The 21,317-nt window shown below is 38.4% G+C and overlaps 2 protein-coding genes across 5 annotated transcripts in view; one reads left to right on the top strand and one right to left on the bottom strand.

Moving 5' to 3' along the window:
- Positions 1 to 21,317, top strand: part of LRBA (LPS responsive beige-like anchor protein) — a 759,310-nt gene that overhangs the window by 427,093 nt on the left and 310,900 nt on the right. For all 4 annotated transcript variants that reach the window (XM_070386647.1, XM_070386648.1, XM_070386644.1 and 1 more), the window contains exons 39-40: positions 7,796 to 7,942; positions 10,454 to 10,590. In XM_070386647.1, coding sequence (XP_070242748.1) covers positions 7,796 to 7,942; positions 10,454 to 10,590 — 284 coding nt within the window. The remainder of the gene's footprint in view (positions 1 to 7,795; positions 7,943 to 10,453; positions 10,591 to 21,317) is intronic.
- MAB21L2 (mab-21 like 2) lies at positions 14,263 to 15,623 on the bottom strand. The gene has a single exon (XM_005902365.2). The coding sequence runs from the start codon at positions 15,621 to 15,623 to the stop codon at positions 14,544 to 14,546; it is 1,080 nt and encodes a 359-aa protein (XP_005902427.1). The 3' UTR covers positions 14,263 to 14,543.

Genomic DNA, 21,317 nt, shown 5'->3' with positions numbered 1-21,317 from the left:
GTAGCGAGCAGCAGGTACAGTACTTGGTAATGAAGAGCATAACTTCATTATTACAAGGTACTGTAAAATGCTCCAGTGCCACATTCCCCAGCTACTCACCCCGGAATCAGAAGTCAAATTCTTATAGTTAGTGTAGGGTCCTATTAAATTATGGTGTCAAGTGGATTTATTTATTATGTTACACATGCAAAACTTACTTAACATAGACCCTTTGTTTCAGAGTAGGAGGATAAAATATTTCTCCTTTTAAGTGACATACTCAGCTTTGAGTGAATTAATCCAGGATGTCTGTCTTAAATCCATGAATATCAGAAAGACAGCATTTACAAACCAAATAGGTTTCCAGGTCTTGTCGGATGTGTATGGTTTTCCCTCAATCATGGTATTTTAGCATGAGATTATGAAGTGGGAGAGATAGTAATAAACGTCTAAGTGCCTCGATACTTTCTGAGCCTTGATTTGTAGATGGTTGTGATAGATGGCTCCTGGAAAAAGAAGAGACATTATTTTCATATGTTCCTGTTCTGCATCATCTTGTTATCAGAACTTAACAATTTTTCCTTTTTTGATATAATGCATAGCACTGTGATTCAGTTGAGGTAGAAGCCTCACAAGCAAATTGGGAAAACTGAAAATGTCCTTTGGACTTGATAATATATCGTCTTTGATCATAGGGTTTCTACATAGGTTTTGTAATTTTTGAAAGCCAATTAAGTTTTGTTGGTTAAGGGGGGAAATGTACCCACTCATATTAAATTGTTTTTGATTTTATAAAATAAAAATTGGTTAGTTTTTAGTAAGATGAGAAATAGTTCTAATTTCCCTTCTTCGGGGTATTAGTTTAACATGCAGCAGCTTATGGTTAAATGATAATATGTAATGTCCAAAATAAATGTTAAATTACATTCAAGAAGGATATTAAGAATTTAGATTAAAAGTCTGTGATCTTAGGTTTGGCCTCAGTCAGGCAGCTTAACCTCTTGCACTCAGCCTTAAAGAGCCATTTCTGGAAGAAAATGTCCACAATATGTCATCAGATACAACACCAAATGTGACATCAGTCCTTTAAAATAAATGATCATACAGAGAATAGTCAATAACAAAGTGATCTTAAAGCAATAATAGTCGCAGGGCCCTACATCTTCAACTACAGGAGGTGGAGAAGGAGAAATAAGATGTAGAATTAATTAGGCCACTTTTGGTTTTAAGGTTCAAGTGCTTTTTATGTAGTGCTATGAATTTCAAGAGTTTTATATATATTTTTTTCTTCTTTCATTTTGTTTTTGGCCTTTTTTTTTGTTTTAGTTAATAACTCTTACACTGAAAAAAAATTAGCCTTTTGCAGTTTTATTCTTCTCTCAAAAAGATGTTGCCATGTGCACTTAAAATTTAATAAGTATCTTTCTTATTAATTTTCATTTAGCATTCAGTTGTGAGTTCTGAAGTCTATGAATGACAGTAAAAATATTTTTATGAAAAATTTTCCTTTTCTATCTGGAGGGGGTGGGCCCTGTTTTCTAAAATTGCATATAGGCAAACTGTTAGTACTTTATCGTGAAAGAAATAGCGCTAACTGAATTTAAAATCTGTTGTACAGAGCTTATTAAAGTCAATTGATCAAAAATAGTACTTTGAACCACTTTGGGGAGCCATAGGATATTTTATAATGAGTAAATTTTAACTTTGTGGTTGAATTTTAACTTTTCAAATAACATTATGTCAACTTTTTTAATGCTGAGTCAGATGTTTTTTAAAAGATGTTTGTTAGCAATGCTTACTGTCATTTAAGACTTATAATCCTATTTAGAAGTAGATTTCACTCCAGTTAGTCTAAATAGTAATTGAAAGGTTAACATAATGTTATCTGTGTTTTATTATGCATTTTTAAGTTAAGAGAGAAGTAAAGTTTAGCATTTTATGTAATTCCATTCTATTTGGTAATACTTTATACTAGTTTCATAATGATTGATACTTAAAGGACTGAAAGATTAAAAATATATATTTAAATCTGAAATATATTTTTAAAAACTAACAGACTGTGTATTATGTAGTAGATGCTTCCAATTAAGAAGATGTTATATTTTATATAACTTTTTTAAAAAAGGTAAAAGCTCTAACTAATCAAATATTATATATTATAAAATTTTAAATAATAATGATTAGTCAGTTTTGGAACTCAGCACGTAGATTGTAGTTTAGTATTGTTTGATGTCTGCGATTTATGCCACTGTATTAGGTAAGCAAAGAGCTTAATTTTTTGATGTTTTATTAATTGGAGTATCTTTTAGTTCACATTCAGTTTTAGTTTTGTATTAATTATAAAGCTCTTTGTTTTTTTAATCCTAACTTAATTACAGTAAGGAAGCTAATAAAAATAAATATTGATATATTAAGAATCACGTATGCAAAACAACATAGTTAATGTGATCAAAATGTAGTTGAAACCATAGAATTTATTGTGGATGAACACTGTGCTTCAATGTTGAAGTCAAAGAATTAAATAGATTTTCCTGAAGATAGTATGTCACTTTCATGCTCTTTTATGACTTCTCACTTTTATTTGTAATTTAACTAAGGAGATAGGACATTTTGAAAATGCACAATCTTAAAACATCACAAACTATAGTACTGTTATTAAAAGAAGATATCTAAATAGAAATACTGTTGGCGATTAGTTATGTATTTTAGTAGTAGGAGCCACCTTTTTTTATAGATTGATTTGATTTGAAGGAAAGCCTCTGGTGTAAGGGTGGCAGAGTAAATACCTGAAGAGTGATGCTCTCTGTTCAGGCGATCAATACCAGCCCCATGACTCTACTTCTGGCTACCTTCTAGTTAAAAACAAATTTTTTAATTCTGACAATTTAATTGCCCTTCCCAAGTTCACATTAACTTGCTTGGGGAAAAGGGCTTTAGGTAATTTTTCACAGAGAGACCCTCCAAAGTGGTTATTTATAAAAGTCATTTTGTAATGGGAGATTTCTTTAACTTTGTAGAAACTGAGTCATATTTTAAAATTAAAATTAATACTTTCTCTTATGATGAAATATTCTTTATAAAAACTAGCAGCAGGAAGCAGAGGTGGGTATTTGATTTTTTGAGGGCATTTTCTCCAATTTTGTAGTTTTAAAATTTATCAGAAATCAGTTGTAATGATTTGTAGCTTTCTTCTAATGCGCAGAGTCCAGTCTGTCAGTTATTTATCATCAGAGCATTTTAGATCTGAAAATAACTTAAAGCTAAAGTCTAGTCTGACTTTATTCTTTACAGATAAGGAAACTGAGGAAACAAAAGTCCAACATACTTCTTAGTAGATATAGAGCTAAATCCCAGGTTAACTGATGGCTCATCAGATTTTCTTATCACTCTGCTGTACTGTCTTTTAAAATTCATTGTTAAATATAATGGAAATTTTATATTCAAAGACATGTAAAAAATGTTTTAAATGGTGGAAAGCTTGGTTTTAAATCAAATACTAAAACAGTTTAGCACTAGAATCCGATTGCATTTAAGACATGTTTATTTTGTAGAGAATTTGCATACTAATAGAAGTATATGAGTATTTTACATAGTTTTACAAGTGTCTTGTAGTCACATTTACTGATACAAGCAACTCATCTGATTTTTTAGGGATGACAGACCATGTAAAGACTGTAAATCATGTCATTCTCTCATATCTTCAAATAATGCCAGATATTATTGCTTCTTTTTTTAGGATAAACATACATTAGATTCTCTGTCTAAAGCTTTTGAGAAACCCATGTTGGACTTGGCTTTTTCTGCTAATTACACTTTGTCGTTTAACTAACTTTTCTAGAATAAATTTTATTGACTTTGGAAATTGCATAAACTATAAAGGGGAATTAGTTTAGGACAGTAGTTGAATATAAGATATTCTTCATGTGTCCTGTTCAGAATCAACAGTTATGGTATCCACTGCACATCACACTAAGTGGATACTCATATTTATTTTATGTATAATTAAGGTCACTTTGTTATACCAGTCATTATCTTTCTTTTTTATTTAACAAAGTGGCTAATTCTTAATGTATAAATCTTTTATCGTAATATGGACTATTGATAATTCCAGTTCACTAGAACAGTCACTGGACTTTTAAAAAGAGATTATATATCATGGGTAGAACAGTATTCTATATTCTTTTCCTGTTTTAATTTTACATGGCTTGTCTGTGTTACCTAGATAAATCAGCTCATGCCCAGAGGTACCTCTGAAGAACTTGAACTTTACATTTTGAGGACCAGCTTTTCTCTGAGCCTGCTCATTGCTTGTAGCCCCAGTGAATCACATGTTTCAAATAAAACATTTTTTACAGATTTCTGCTGTTTTATGTAGCAGTTGCAACTTAGTTATCAAGTTAGGATAAATATTAAATCAGAATAAGATATGAGATTAGTGAAGGCAGTTTGTTGATAGTGAAATGAAAAATGTAAACAGTTGTCATGTTTTTTAGTAATTTTATTAACTAGAAAAGATGTGAATCAAGCTTTAAAATTGAACCAAAAGTATATTTTGACTTCATCCAATTAAACTTTTATACAAGTGTAGGATACACTCACAGAAGATATTAAAATAATTGATTCTTGTTTTAATGGTTGATTGAGTATAAGACAAATGAAAGTTAAAAACATACTTTTCCCAGCACATATAAACATGATAATTATCTTTTATTTTATGCTTGGGACAGTTTTGTTCTAATTTTGAGGGGGGGGAAAAGTTCTTTAGTAGAAAGCTATTAGACCACTGAGAATTGAACACCAGCGCATGTGGTGTGTATTAGAGTACTGTTGGTAATTTTACTGCTGCTAACTTAAAATCCTCAAGGGGGAGTTAATTACAGGAAAACCATTCTAAATATCAGTAAGCTGCATATTTTCCGTGACAAGAGCTTTTTCAGTTGAGGTTGAACAATCCCAGAATCTGAGCTTGTAAAAATAAGTAAATAAATAAATTAAAGTGGTGTTTGTATGTGTACAGTAGAACTATAGTGTTTTAAATTTTTTCTATAAAATTTTGTTTAATTCAGAAGTTATTGTGTCTTATTTGTTGTCAGCATGATGAGAAACATATTTAAAATTTTAAAATTTCAGTTGGAAGGGATAAAAGGTTATAGTTAGTAGTCATTTAAATGAATGTAATTTATTTACTGAGCTATTTTAAACCATTGCATATGGCCACTGATGAGTCTTACAGTCATTTCATTTTTTGCAAATGTTTTCAGATTAAATTTTTTTTCCCTTCTTTCAAATAAGGTTGGTATACTTCAGAACATGTATGGCAGTAATCAGAGAAAGTAATGAGTGAGCTGTTGAATTTCGTTGTTTCGGATTTGTTGGGCCTATGTTCATCAGATTTAGGTTTGGAAATGAATATGTCTTTATTCTGTACTTATTTCTTATGATTGTGACTTAATCTTTTAAAATGCATTATGGAAAACATTAGATTTAGTGAACCAACCAGTAAATTATGTATACATTCATATTTGCACATTGATTATTTTCATTTTCTCTGGCATAGTGGTTAGAAGCCCAGATTCTGGTGCCACAGGGACTAGATTTGATTCCTGACTCTACTTCTCATTAACTGTGTTGCCTTGAGGAAGTTATAAAACCTCTCTGAGTGTGTTTGCTCACGTGAAAAGGAGAATTTAGCAGAAGGCATATGAGAATTAAATGAGTTAAATGCTTAAAGTGCTTTTGAATACTCTTCGGCATATGATAAGTGTACTTAATTTCAGCATTATTATTATTATTTCTGTTTTGAAGGAATTATGCATCCAGGAAGTGAGAATGTAGCATACTGAGTTTGTGCTAAAATTCTTGACTGGCTACTGTTAATTTATTATAATTTACTTCATTAACAAAATACAGATGATGATGATTTTTCTTGTGTTTCTCTGTGACTATTTTTAGTAAAATTGTTAGTAAGTTGAAAAAGATCATGTTAGCAATGTTTGTGATTTCAAGGTATGGAAATATAAATGCCGCAAATATAAACAATGATGTAAAAACTTATATTCCTATTTTCCAAAAAAATAGTGGGTTTTTTGGTATGTTTCTTTATCGTATTTAAGAAAATAGAGCCATTTTAATATATACTTCTAAGTTCTTTTCAATTATTGAGACCTTCATATATTTTTAACCATACTATGCTATATGTGGGTGTGAGAGAAAATAAGATTTTATTTATCCATAGGGGATAATCAATACTAAACAGAGAAAGCTTCTTCCCATGACTTTCTTATTTAATAGAAAGCTCCTGTGTTCATTTAAATAATGTCATAAATATTATATGTAAATATTATACATGGTGAACTCACAATAAATATGATAAAAATAAACTTTTACCCTTTAACATTATCCATAACCATACCTATTAAACTCAAAGAAGCCTTGCTTTGTCTCATTAACCAGTTAGGACACATGCAGTTTAACTATTTAGAATAAATTCTATAGATAAACATTTCTTCAGACTGAGTGCTTTATCCTGTATCTGGGTTTGGAGCCTCGTGTCTCGGCAGGTATTGCAGTGGAGCAAAAAGCCTCTCCATCTGATTGCTGTCAGTAGCTGCTGCCTGGTGGAGCAGGTGCTTTTACCTCTCAGGTCTCCTGGGTGGAAACCGGGAATGTCAGTCACATAGTGAGGATTCTGAACTTTCCCTTATGTGACACTATGAGCTTTAAAATATCCCAGTCCGGAAGTTAGTATCTGTTTTGGTGTGTTTCTTAAGGAGAAGGCTGCTCAAAGTGAGGGGAGTCATCTTGGAGGGTTACAGGGTTTTGAGCTTCTGCGCGGACTCTTTCCAGCTGCCCTCCCACTCGTCTCCCTGGGTCCGCCGCTGGCTATGGGTGCTCTGCAGAGCTCTCTCGGTGCTGTTCCCTTTCCTCCCTTCCTTCCTTCCTTAGGCTGCCTCGGCACTGTGATTCTGGCGGTTCTGGCGCGGCTGCTCTGCACAGGCTGCTCCAGTTTGGGCGGTGTGAGGCTCCTTGCCCAGATGCCTCTCATCGCGGGTTTTCTGTTATGTTTGCCCCTGGGGCGTCTTAGCCCTTTAGTTTAAACACATGGAGGAGGTAGTGTTTGAGCCTCCACTTCGTTTTCCACACTGCCTTGCTCTTGGATATTTGTGTAAGGGCTGCAGCAGGGGTGTGGCAGGGGTGAAATGTATGGAAGGTCGGTGTGAAGGAAAAAGGGCGGATGGAGGGAGAGGAAGAGCCTGCAGTTTCTGGGAGCTGCTATGGCTTTATTAGCATCAGCCATGGCCTCAGAAGCTGGCCTGGATCCTCATTGGCTGCGAATAGCTCTCGGCCCTAAACCCTTCTTATTTCTGGATTCTCCTTCACAGCCACTCCCCCACCATTGCAGAATGTTTGTGGGTATAATATTTTTCACAGGAATAAATCAGTCCTCCTTTTTTTTCAGTGTTAAGCTGGTATTGTTTCCAAAACTAGGTTCTGATTTTTTTCTACTAACAAAAAAAAAGTGCTGTTATTGAACCCTCTTCTGCCTTAAATATAAGTAAACAAATGGTTCAGTGAGCAGTGCCAGGGTCAGATTTAATGGGATTAGGGTGCTTGTTCAAGGTAACGTTAGACTAGGTTTGGGGAATCACGGTTGTCAGAAGGAACGTGTGGGCCATGCGCATCATTTTCCCCACCCTGGATGATGCTGGGTAAAAGGAGTGACCATCTTGGCCACCTCTCCTTACCTCAGTTCCCTGCCCCTCTGCCAGGACTCTTCCCAGAGTTGATGGACAGCTTTGTTTCCTTTTCATTTCAGCTGCAGATGAAGATATTCTTGCTAAAGGAAAACAGTCCATCAAGAGTCAGGCTTTAGGAAATCAGAACTCGGAAAACGAGACCCTCCTGGAAGGCGACGATGATACTCTATCATCCATGGATGAGAAAGATTTAGAGAATCTCACCGGTAAATTCAGTGGTTGTGCACATACTTCAGCTAGCTCTGGTCCAAGAAGCATTTAATTACTTACTTTTCCAGCTGTGACTGCTAGGACTACCAGCTTTGCACCCACAGTTACATTAAATGAAGACTGTTTTTGTTCTTCTAAACATTTTCCCCCTTATCTTCAATACTGTATCCCCGTCACTCTATTCTGTTCATTCTCTTTACCCTACTCATCTTTTTCTTTGATGAATAATCTTTACTGAGAAAGAATAAAAGTGTAAAGCAGCAACAACAAAATTGCATCACCCATCTAATGGGAGTTAACCTAATCTCTACAGAATGAGAGCTATAAGTAAAATTATGGCAATTGCTTTGTAAATAAAGCTTGGAGGCAGATGAGCTATTTGCTTTGATATACAGATCTTAAGAAACATGCTGCATATACATTTAACTCTCTCAAAAAAAATCCATTTCAAGAATGCTATGGCTTTTCACAGGATTCACATATTTTACCTGATGTAGGAATTTTTGATTTGCGCTCTGCAGATTTTCAGTTTTACTTCCCTTAAGGGAAAAATTCTCTTGTTTAGCTTGAAATTTTAGTCATTCATTAAATGGCTTTTTTTTTTTTTTTTGCCCGAGACTATGTCCCTCAAGGAGGAAAATCTGAAAGATTCTAGAACTTCTATGGATGAAAGTTATATACCCTTCTATTTTGATAACTTTACATTAAAAGGAATGAAAAAAATCTTTCATTTAGTGACATATCTGCAACCATGCAATGAATGATAATGAAAAGCAAAAATATGATGGTATCTTCCCTGATGGCCGTAAATCTCTTTGTAAAGTGAAATAAATTAATTGGAGCATACTGTTAAGGGGTTTGGGGTGGGGGTAGAGAGGAAGGTGTGCACTGCTATTCTCTAGTCTCTTCCTTTGCATCCATTTACCCATTTCCTCCTCCTTTATTTTGCCTCTATTCTTGCTACTAGTAATACATTCATACAGTAATAGAGGTGAAAGGGGAGTTTAATTATATAATCTTGACAATGGCAATAGGATTAAGAAGTAATCCACACTAATAAAGTGGTGTGGGTTAGAAATGAAGTGGAAATTGTCAGGGGTCTTCTGTAGGACCTAGGCTGCCCCAGCTCCTGCAGCTGTCTGCTTACCCTGTAATTGAATGTCTGAGAATGATTGAAAAAATGTTATTTCTTCTCAGGATTACATGCTAATGTACGGAGGGCAAAGGAGACAGCAAAAGAACACATAGCTGCTTATTTCATCCATTTATGGGGATGAGCTTTGGGAAATCATGGCTGTTCTGCAGTTATCTGCTGCCCATCTGCAAACACAATGTATTTGTACATTGGGAATAGAGGGCAAAACCTGCTCTGATCTCCGCAGAGCATCCCTCCTATTGTCCTGCTGGCACACATTAAGATTGATGTGAGATTAAGGACCAACACCCTTCCAACAATCGATGGAAATGCCAATTCATCTGAATTTTGAAGCACTTATTCACCCATTGATTACCTGAATAGGTGTACCTTGTTTGTAGGCACTATATTAATTCAAGACTATAAATGCCAGTCTTGTCTTGCTTTTTTCTTCACCTATAGGATTTTTCCAATGAGGAATTTACATGGAATTTCAAAACCTTGCTACATCTATCGCTACATAAGTATATAGATGTATAATCGTTACTTTTAGTCTTTATTTTAGGTTTGGCTCTAATATACTTTATGCTCTTCTATCTGTACTGAATCCATTGTTTTCAGTAGCAGGCTGATTTGTCTCTTTGATAAGCCCTGTGGAGATTTGATTATTCCAATAAAAATTCATTCACTTGGAAACCCACCCTCCAGCTGTTTACTCCCAGAGTCCCCGAACTACACTAATATTAGATTTGGACGCATTGAACAATATTTAACAATGGAAGGGTAGGCTTAGAAAAGAAGTATTTTCCCCAGTTTTTTATGGGGTAAAGTTGTTATGGAAGAGGTTTTGTGTCAACCTGGCACACAATCTTTATCAGATAATATGGTTTAACATTTCTCACTTCACTGATAAGCTGGTGATCTTTTTATAATCATGCCTCAGCCAAACACTAAGCTAACCTCTGGCCTTGGGAACCTATGGAGTCTTCCTTGCTCCTGGTTGTTGCTCCATGTTGTTTGATAGCCCAAGGCTTGTTTTCTAAATGGAATGTGGATGGACTTACTTAGGCAGAGTCACCTTCTAACCAGGAGATTAAACCAACGCTTGGCAGACTCCTTGTAAAATAATTGCTTTGTAGTTTACTGTTACGATTAACCGCCTTTTATATATAGATTTCTTAATATGAGAACCCTAACTTTGCATTTTCAGCGGGAGGTTTGGGGTGGACAGAATTTGTAAGTGTAAAAGGGGTTGGCAGGCAGTTTGCTAGAGGAGAAAATTTTAAAATTATATGAAATTTCTGCCTGAATCCACTTGATTTTTTGAAAAAATGTCACTCCAACTTGTCCGGCTTGTCTTTCCTTTTGGCAGGTCCTGTTAGCCTGAGCACACCAGCTCAGCTTGTGGCCCCCTCTGTTGTCGTAAAGGGCACTCTTTCTGTCACCTCCTCCGAACTCTATTTTGAGGTGGATGAAGAAGACCCTAACTTCAAGAAAATCGACCCCAAGGTGAGAAGATGAGGAGTGGGTTTCCTTTTTATGGAATTTTTGTTTTTCTTATGATGGGATGGTGGACTGCTGTTGAGTAAGACTGGCGTTAGTAAAATCTGAGAGAGAGAGTTTGAATTTCTTGATGAATTGCTTCTGCCTGTATGCACGGCAACTATCTCTTTTAGCTTATGATTCCCTTACCAGCTAGTTACATTATTGAAGTTCATTTAGATTCAGAAACAATTTCCATTTAATTGCATTTATCATTAGCTCATTCTGGGGTGGGGGAAGAACCTCAGGGAATATCGTCTATAAAATATATTTTGCCTCAAAGGGTCCAGGGTGAATTAAGCTACACAATTCAGTGAGATTCAGAGTGAAATTATTTTGTTTAGCCTTTATATTTTCTGGATATAATACCAATATATCACTCTCCTTGCTTTGTCCACATGACTTACTACTCTGTCGTGCACGCAAGCATGGCTTGTGTGCGCGAGATACCTCTGTTTCCCATTACCTGTAGTTGATTTTACAAGGCGCTGCATAATTTCCTATTCTTAAATGAAAATGTAATTTCCCCTTTAAAATGTATTTCTGATTACTTTTCAGACCTTGGCAACTTTATTTTACTAACAGACATTTGTAGCACAGCCGTAAAGCCAAAATTAGGTTTATTTCATGAAAGTTGAATGGTAGAATTTGTTCTGAGTCTCTTAAAATGAGCAAAGTAAGTAACCTGTAGAAAGAGAAGAGGCTTTTAAAACTGGAATCCTTTCTTTTACAGGCTGTTAGTGTGTGTTATGTGTGGTATATGTCCACACACATACATGTGTATGTTTTTCTTGAGTTTATTGGTAGGGAATTCTTTGAACTTGTAAACATCTGAATTATTAAAATTTAGTGACTTAGAGGAATTTCAAAGTCATTCTTAATGAAAACGTTATACTTTTTTAAAACTTCACAAATCGCCTCTTGTCTTACGCATGTTTATGCCTTTGGGTTCAGCATTGCTGCTTTTATTAAGATGGGACTTGGTAGGCTGTACGAAAGGGAGTCTGTGCTGGAACTGATTGTTTTGAGTTTGAGAATGCAGCTAATCCAATGTAGAGAAAACTTTAATTCTGAAATTATATCAGCTAGAAGAAATTTCTACTTTGTTATATGGCTGAAATGTCTGAAAACCTGTATCAGTTTTTAGGAAAGGAAAGTAACCAAAATTACCCAAACTCTCTAATTTATAGTAATTTGTGAGTGTGAAAGGCCAAAATTTAATTCAAAATATTATGTTTTGGGACATACATGGCGTAAAGTCTAAAATGTGATTTATTTTTAAAGTATCTAATGAGTTGTCCTTGTTGTTAAAACCTCTGCCAATCTTTATGGTTAGGCTCTTTGAAGTTATTGACTCCTTTTGGGGGAAGTTATAACTTCTATTTCTGTCTGATCTTTTTCTGTGCAGCATCATTAAATTATTTTTTCCCCTGCTGCTTGTATAATATAGGATCTTTTTTTTTTTTTTTTGAGCCTAATCACAGACCTTGTACTGCTGCATCCTGCCAAATGTACAGAAATCAAAACTGTAGCTACTTTATATTAGTAAAATGTTTCAGCCCAGTATTTGAAAAAATTTTCATTTTTATAGATGTTAGTGCTTTTTTAAATTGAGGGACTGGAGTTTTTTCTTGTTGGTGATACCTGCATTACATTAAATAAGGATGGAAAAAAGATACTGAATTTGGGGGAATTTTTGTTTCTTAAAACTTTTTTCCTGGGACATTTGGGAGGAGACATGTCTAATGCTTTATATACTTTCGTGAGTAAAAAAATGGTCATTTTAAAATGTCATTTTTATCTTTTCAACTAAATACCGTGCCCTTACGTCATTTCTTTGTAAATGTAAGTACCTTCTGCTTGCTTTGAAATTGTTCTTAAAAATCAGAACATCTTCCCTAGAGAGTAAATTCATCTGTGTTATTTAAAAAACTGGTATATATGCCTGACCTAGTTATTGTTACAGTGTTTATTCTGTGTCTGCAGGAAGAGAGACCTGAGAAAGGTCTAGTATAGGTTGAAAGAGTGGAGATGATTTCAGAACTGATAAAATTGAAGTTTATATTTCTAACTCACAACTGTGTTTTGCTATGGAATTTTTACCTGGGAATCTTAAAAACTGAAGCCTGCTTTACCAAGTGAACTAGGCACTAGAGCTCTGAGGAGCTTCCTTGTTTTCATCAGCTATCCTGCTGCTCATCCCTCCTTACCCCGCCACCCCCACTCTGACTTCTTCCTCTGATCTTTAAAATCGCTTTGTAGAACATTTTTCTTTGTATCTCTCATTTATGGATTTTCTCAGTAAGTTAAAAAATGGGCTAATTCAAAGAATGAATTTTAAATATTAAAGGGCAAAATCTGACATGTATTCATTACCTGTGCCTTGTATTAGCATGTCTAGTGGAGTATACAGTAACCTCCAGCATAAAGAAGAACCTTGGGGATGCTTTCAGTTTTACTAATTATTTAATTTTGTAATCAGTTATTTCCTTGAATTAAAAAGAAACCTTTGTTAAAGTTGAAATGTTGAGATGAATACATTAGAAAGGCAGAAAGAGGAGGAGCCTACTTATATGTAATTTTTCTTTGGTCATAAAAATAGTATGAAACAGTTTTTAAAATTTAAATTGCCTATAAGCTACTTCTGAATAATTCTGGGATTTGGATTCTAAAAAGATGATCATAGTTACAGCATTTATCACTAAGGCATTTAAAAACTTGAAGTAATTTATAAATCTGGATTGTTCATTTCACCATTTGCTGGGGAAAAGGAAAATTACTATATCCATTTTATTCTCTTTTACTGTTGCTGATTTAATTGTTAAGTTTGTATTATTTAAAACTTGAAGAGAACAACTGATTGGAGGCTAAGTATTAACTCATTGTGTTAACTATTCAGAAAGGATCCATAAATGTTTCTTTTCTAATTCAGGCTTGGGATTTTTTTTTTAAATATAGCGTAAGAGAGCAAGTCTCTTAATTTTTAATGTGAAAAAACTTTTTCTTTTAAAATTAGGATCAGAATTAGTTCTTCCATACAAAATCTGTTCTTTTTTCAAGTGTGAAATAAGATACTACTTTTAATATGAAAATCTACAGAACAAACATATAGTTGTATAAAATTAATATTTTCCTTGTTCTAAATATCTTTGTGGAAACTTGAATGGTTAAATCTACAAAATGTTCTACATTTGTAAATTTTGCACACTGGAGTTAAAATGGAAGCTTCTTGCATTTAGTTCCTCAAGTTCACATCTTTATATTATAAACTATAAACTGTGCTCTCACCTGCCTTCATTTAAGAACAATCCACAGTCAATTACAATGTAAAGTCATATTTTTATTACTGTTTTCAACAAGACTGCTGCTTAGGGTGAGGGAAGAGGTGTGGGAGAAGGAGGGGCACATTTGACATTGGCACTGAGATACAGTTAACATCAGCAAAACTTTGTTTTTAAAAGAAGAATTTTACATATAATTAAATACTTTTTTTTTTTTTTTTTGGTGACAACATTCAGGCAACCCAAAACAAAGTGGGGAGGGTGGGAAAGGGGAGAAAGAGAAGAGTGGGAGAGAAGCAAAAGGGAGAAACGACTATATTTTGATTTGAAAATGTACCTTGGGTTTCATTTTGTGGTGGCAAAGCCCGATTGCTTCTTTTGTGTGACCTTTTAAATTCACATTGTTTGGAAGAAAACGATCACTTTTGTGCAAGAATGTGATTTTGGTGGGGTGGTGGGTTTGCTCTCCTTTTTTGTTTGCTTGTGAATTAAGGAAGTCTTCTGCCGGGTTCGGTTCCTCTTAGGTGGCTGACAGAAAGTTTGTGTCTGGAGTTCTCGCAGTTTGTCGCCGAGTTGTGTGTCTGTCGTGTGTTCGAGAGCATTCCCGTCCGTGTCGCTTTTCAAGCAGTCCCCAGCACCCTATAGTTTGTCCAGGCTTTTGGGATTGGTGAGAATTTCCCTGGCCAACCTCCAGGTCTGCTTGGCAGCGCTCTCCAGGGCCGAGTGGGGCTTGCCCTGGAAAAGGTCGAGGTTGGGCAGAAAGTAGTGGGGGCAGCGGCGGCACTGCAGGCAGGAGATGAGCTGCAGCAGGATGCCGTTGAGCCGGTCTCCGAGGCACGCCTCGTCCCAGTCCGTTTCCCGCGGGTGCTTCTCGCACTCGTACAGCAGCAGCGTCTTCATGTGGTAGTTGTTGAGCGGCTGGCCCGGCAGCTCCAGGTGGCGGTCCCGCAGCGTCTTCAGCACCGAGAGACACTTGTTTCGGCAGCCGCCCATCAGCAGACGGTTTTCAGCCTCCCCAAACTGGAGCACCCAGGCGTCGCTCTCGGCGGAGCTCTGCTTGCCGGTCAGCGAGTAGCACTCCTTAGAGAGCAAGTTGAACCCTTCGGCCTTGACCTCCGCCACCCGATTGGGGCCAGGCCAGGGGATGTGGGGCATCGGCCACTGTGCCGCGCTGCGGGGCCAGATACCGGTGCACTTGAACGCTGGAGTGATTTGCACCACATAGCGCTCCCTGATGCGCAACTTGACCTCGCTGGTATCCGCGATCATCTTGACCACATCCCGGTAGCTGCACTTGTCCACCGCCTGAGCCACCAGCGTCTGGAAACGGGAGCGGATCTTGCGTGCCGAGAGGTAGCCGGACGCCGTGATGAACTCGACCCAGAGAGACATGCTCCGCTTCCGCCCATCGCTCAGTTTGAGCACCGCGCAGCCTGGCAGCGAGCCGTCGTCCACGAAGTTGAAGACGCCCATCTGGTTTAGGTAGAGCACCACCTCGAATTCCGTGGGCGAGATGACCTCCAGACCCTCGTAGCGGGCATCGATCTCGCTCAGGGAGCTGATGAAGCGAGGCTCCTGCACCTCCACCTCCTTGAGCACGTCCGAGACCACCTTACAGACCTCTCGGATGGTCTTGGCGATGGCCGCCTTGCGCGCCTGGCAGCGCTCGGTGTAGTATTTATTGAGCTGGTAAACCAGCTTGGCCTGAGCGGCGATCATGTTGGGGCACAGGTCCGGGCTGTACACCGGCGTCTCGCAATACGTTGAGGGATCCAAGGCTCAGGCGCTGGTGGTGGCCCTGCGGCTTGCGAAAGAGGCACTGCGCTCCTCCTGAGCCCCACTTCACTCTTGTTCCCACCTGGGCTGACCGGCTGATGCTTCAGCCGTCTAGCGCTTTCTTTCCTCTCTTTTGAAAGCTTTTTTCTTCTCCAGAAAATAAGAAGAAAAAAAAAATCTTTGAAAAAGAAAAGTACCTGCTGGGACTTTTTTTCCCCTTTCTCTTGATAAGTGAAATGAAGATGTGCCTGCGGGCAGGATGAAGGGAAAGAAGGGGGGTGGGGAAAGACAGGGTGAGACGGAAAAATGCAGGTTACCAAGAGGTTAGGCTTAGACGTCTGCAGCGGAGATGGTCCAGAAATCTGGAAATGAGGTCTGTTAAGCGCCGAAGTAAATTTAAAAATAAAAGCAAAACATTCAGTGTTTCATTCTTAAACTTCTCTCCCACGCTGGTAGCACTTCTTTATCCAGCTTAGGTGAGTGCTTTTCTCCTCACCCTCCCCCAAATGGAAGGTGAAGGGTGTAATTAATGTCCAGAGAGCAGCGAAGTGCAACTCAGCCCGCAGCACACTCAGAGGTTCTAAGACGCCCTGCACTCCCAGTGTGTAGGTCTGCTCTCCGCTCAGGGGGTCCTCTGGTAGCGGTTTTCCTCTTTTCCTACTGGAGGCGTTGTTTGGACTGGGTTGGTTTGTTTGCAGTGGGTTCTTCTTGTCTTTCTCTAGGTGCAAACCTCTGGAAGTTCTTTGATTTTCATTTCTGCTTCGTAATTTATAAATTTGGCTCTCACAGAATCTGTTTTAGTGTGACGAAGTCCTTGCTTGCGTTGCATCTGGGGTTTAGTTATAACGACTTCAGGATTTTTCTTCTCCTCCCCCTTTAGGTTGCTTGTGCAGATTCCACTTTCTGAGTCGTCTCCCTCCTCCCCTCCGATGTCTCTCTCTCTCTCTCTCTCCCTCTCCTAATCTCTCTCCTTCTCCCTCCCTCCCTTTCCCCCTCCCTCCCTCCCTTTCCCTCCCTGTCTTTTTCCCTCTCTCCCTCTTTCTCTCTCCCCACCCCCCCTCCCCAATCTCTCTCTCTTCCCTTGCTGTTTCCTGGAGTTATTTAGTTTATGAATGGTCCTGGACCATCATGAGGGGGGTGGAGCTTCAGTTCCTACAATCGCTATCCGAGCTGTCAGTGCTGTAGCCAATCCCAGAGAGAAGACAGGCATGCTTGGCAAACAGTAGCAGCCACCGCTGCCCTTGATAAAGAAAGGGAGGAAAGAGAGAAGTAAGAAAATAGGAGGAGATAGTAAAGTCAAACGCTTACACACATTTTACAGCCCCCTCTTCTTTATCCTCCACTCTTATCAGTTGCCAGGAAGAAAAAGAGTATATAGAGAAGGGACTTCTTGGAGATGGCTGGAATGATTCAAGGGAGAGTGGCAGTGGTTCAGAAAGGTTCACTTTTTTTTTTTTTTTTTTTCCAATCAGGATTGTGAAGAAGGTGCGAACTCTAACAAAATTACTTTCGCTTCAAGGCAAATGGAAGGAGGAAGGGAAATCTGGGAAAGGACCTAAATTTTTCTAGATTTTCTCCTCAGGCAAAGTCTTCCTTTTCTTCCCCTCCCCTCCCATTGTTGCCAAGAACCCTAGCGATTGCTGTGTGTGTGCGCCAGTTGGGCAGTTGGTGGGGGGGGGGGGGGAGTGGACATGGGGTGAAGGTTTATAATCGTAAATCTCTTTTCAGTAATTTCCATATGCTGTTGAAAAACAAGGCAGGACACAAATAGTACAAGTACCTTGTTTTATAATTGCTTCATAATTAAGATATATTTAATATTGTTTCAAGAACTAACTTATTAGAAAATGTTTAAGTTGTGAGAAATGGTGCAGATTTATACATGGTAGAATTTTGTTGGATATACTTTTAAAATAAGCCACTAAAATTTTAATAAAAACGAAGGGAAGTAAATGTGAACCTGAGTTAAAGTTTTCTTAAAATGTTTATGTTACAAATCTAATTTTGAATATATTTTTCAGGCAGTACAGAATTTCTCTTGTAAAATCATTTTATTTTCATAATTGACTCTTGCTTTTAAAAGACTTCACTGCTGCAAAAATCTATAAACTATCCTGTTATTGATTACACAGATGGCTTGCTCCTCCCTTGGCATTTCAGTGAAACTCATGCATGTGCTTTTAGTCTATGTATTAGCCTTTCAAGCTGAACCTATATGGTAGCCTTTAGGTACTCTTGGTTGAAAAAGCTATAACAGTGTTTCTGATTTGCTTAGAGTTGAAGGTTTATGTTTGAACCTCAGGTGTGTGGATTCTGAGTCTTTTTAGGACACATCAAGTAGACGGGAATGCTTTTAGTTAGATTTTGGATCTCATGTTCTCCGCTAATGCTGTAACAATGAAAATCTGTGAAGCCCATTGTGTTAAGACTTCATTTTGCAAACTGTATGCGGCTTTGCAAAACCCCGTGGGAAGGTTTGACTTGCTCTCTCAAGGCTGAATCAGGTGAACCCGAATTCAGTTGCAGAAGGAAAGTTTGTTTCATCAGGTACTTGCTGTCAGACACTTGGACCTCTTGGTTCTTTCTTATACGTCTGGCATCTTGTCACCCCTTCACTCTTGTTGCTATAAGTCTCTTTCTAATGAAGTTTGCCCTTTTCGTCCTTTTTGAATCAAGTCGGATTTGTCGTCCGCCATCCATCTCAGCAGCCGGGGTTGGAAGAGCAGTCCGCGGGACTCCGGGACGCCGAGCTGTAGTGACTTCTCGGGAGTGGCGGTGGCGCCGGCGGCCGCGGGCTCTGGCGGTCTCCCGCCTTTCCGGGCACTCGGCTGGCGTCGGACCCCGGGCCGCGGGGGGATGGATGGAACCGGCGGTCCGCGGTCCGCGCGCGCGGGTGCCCGGGCTCTGCTGGCACCCAGGCAGTTGGCCGCGGCCGCAGCGGCGCTCTGGGCAGTGTCAGTGGCAGCAGGGGCACTTGGCGGCGGGAGCGGCGAGAATGCCGGCGGAGGATCCCGCACGCCTTTTCCCGAGGGCGGTTGCTGGGCGGAGATTGGCGGCGGGGCCGGAGGTGCGGAGCCTGCCTTCCTGGACCCTCTCCCCGCGCCCCCAGTCTGAGCCGCCCAGGCCTGGTGAGAGGACTGCCCGGGCCGCGACGCCCCGGGGAGCGAGCATGTGCGTGAGGCCCCGGGTGACGGCGCCGGCCCGCCTCCGGCGCCCTCCGCCCGCGCGCCCTTCCCGGGTGGGGCGGCCTGGGCCGAGTGGAGCTTCTGGCCGCCTCTCGCCGAACACCCCCGCCTCCTCTCCTCCCGGCTCGGCCCGCAAGGCCAAGCCTCGTCCCACCCTTGTCCCCTCACTGGTCCACTTTTACATACTGAGGCCGAGGGATGATAAAACGTTACAAATGTTTTGATTTAAAAACAATTCATTACCAATTTACCCTGTCCGAGGTAGATGCTCTAGTAAATAATAAATCAGTTAAACAAAGGCGACTTTAATTTATTGCCTTGGTACTAATTAGAAACATCATTTGAGCAATAAACTTAAACACTTCCAGCAAATAATGCTCCCTCTTGCTGGTCCCCTTCCTCCCCCCCTCCCCCACCCCAACTCACTGGCTGCCTCCGCTCTCAGAGCAGCTTCAGCTGTGTGTTTGCGGATCCGCTCTTCCTCTGGTTGAATAATTGAAGGGGGAAACGGTATCCGAGGAGGCTGTAATTGAAGAGCCCCTGTCACCTCTGCTTTTATGTATGTTAGTATAGAAGTCCATCAGCAGCTCCTTGATGGTGTATTAAAACGAAGTGGCAGCCCCTTCTGCAGGAGATACCGTATTCTATTAAAGGAGACCGAGTGAGAGAAAGAAACTCTAGAGGCTAAAAGCCACTTCAAGTCTTCAGACCGATTGATCTGTATTCTCTTGTTATAATCCGTCTCATCATACTTGAGTTAATGAGGCAAAAGAGGGGGAGCGGAATCTGATGGTCCTTGACAAATTCATTAGGGAGGCTGCAGGACATTTTATTTGACTGTTAAACATCTTGTTTGTTTGGTTTAGGCAGTGCCAACATCAGCATGCTTCTGCCCAGACTTATCATGTTGGTCTGGCTACAGACATTCCTAAAAAGAGAAGGAGGACACGCAGTGTGTGATTTGAGTATTTTGTTTTGGATTTCATGTAGCTCATAACCTTCAGACTTCTCTAGGATTTACCTTCATTGTCCTTACACTAGGAACATTTTATGAGACTATAGATGATAATACTGAGGTGGGCATGTTTTTAGTTACTATAAACTCAGATATGTATGTTTAAACTTTAGTCTGAAAAGTTCCTATTTCCTTAAAAAAAAGTGAGTCAAATTACAGCAATTACTGTGCTAGTTTTTGAAAAATGTGAATGTTTAAGCTCCAGAAGACTAGCCAGGTCATACATTAGATCCTATTTTTACTTGGTTGTGGTTAAATAAACTTTTAATTATTAATTGAATTTCCCTTTGCAGTGAAACATTTATGTGTACAGAAACTTGGGAATAAAAATTTTAACTCTTTATACAAATACAATATTTTTGAAAAACAATTATATATTTTCATTTGAAGGGCTTTTTATATTTAAAATCAGAAGCAGAACCAGGTACTGTATGAATGGTGCTAAAATAAGATGATGAGTTGACAGAATACATAAAAAGCTGAAAATATTTCTAATTGAAGAATGATGAGCAAGTAAGTTAGAATGTTAATCTTATAATACTACAGTGCTTGATTTTCTCAGTTTATCCAATTATAAGACTTTCTTGCATAGAGAATTCAGTCATATTTTCCTTCAGCAGTTGACTTAAGCAACCTCAACTTCAGTTCTTTGAGAAACAATCCTGTCTTCCATTTGCAGGCAAACAGTATGAGAGAAAAAGAAAACTGATGCTCTTTGCCTGTCATTTTTATACATTCTTCCGCTGCTGATGAAGCTTGCACTGCTGCAGGGAATGTATGGATTTGAAAAGAAATGATTCAGTAGTTCATGTTGTGTTTCTCAGAGCAAAACCCAACTAATGGCCGAAGCCAGTGCTTCTGTACATCTAACAGTTATAATCCTGTTTACATTTCCAGGGAATTCAAAATCCTTAAACTGTTTTATTTTTTGCTGATCTTTACTTAGAAATGTGCTGAGTTAAACTTCAGAGCAGGTTTACTTTATCATATCACTGGGACTTAAAAGATACCCATTAATTTATTATCCCTAGAAACAGCATATAGTATTTTAATAATCTTTGCTAAAGAGTATGGAAACTTTATATGTTTTTATTTTCTAGGAAAATATTTTAGAATTATTTTAAAAATAATCAGATTATTGATTTAAAAATATCAACTGTCTGAAGGATTTATACTTTTGGGAAAACAAAAGATCACATGTTTACCTGTATATATTCTTATCCTCTATAATCTGACTTTAAAAATATCAATGCAAGTTGCTAAGTGGTTCTTATATGCTTAATCATTCAGAGTATTTATAGAAATGCTTAATATTTTTAAGAAGAAAATTATTTTTTAGGGGATCAAGGTGTAAAAGGGAAAATAAGTATTAAATTCCCAAATTTAAAAACTATTCCAGTAAAAACAAGAATAATCCAAACATAATTTGTTAGTGTA

This window comes from Bos mutus, chromosome 17 (genome assembly GCF_027580195.1).
Source record: "Bos mutus isolate GX-2022 chromosome 17, NWIPB_WYAK_1.1, whole genome shotgun sequence".
In the NCBI taxonomy this organism is placed as follows: Eukaryota; Metazoa; Chordata; class Mammalia; order Artiodactyla; family Bovidae; genus Bos; species Bos mutus.
The sequence above is the reverse complement of the archived record's forward strand: the minus strand, read 5'-3'. Positions and strand labels throughout refer to the sequence as shown.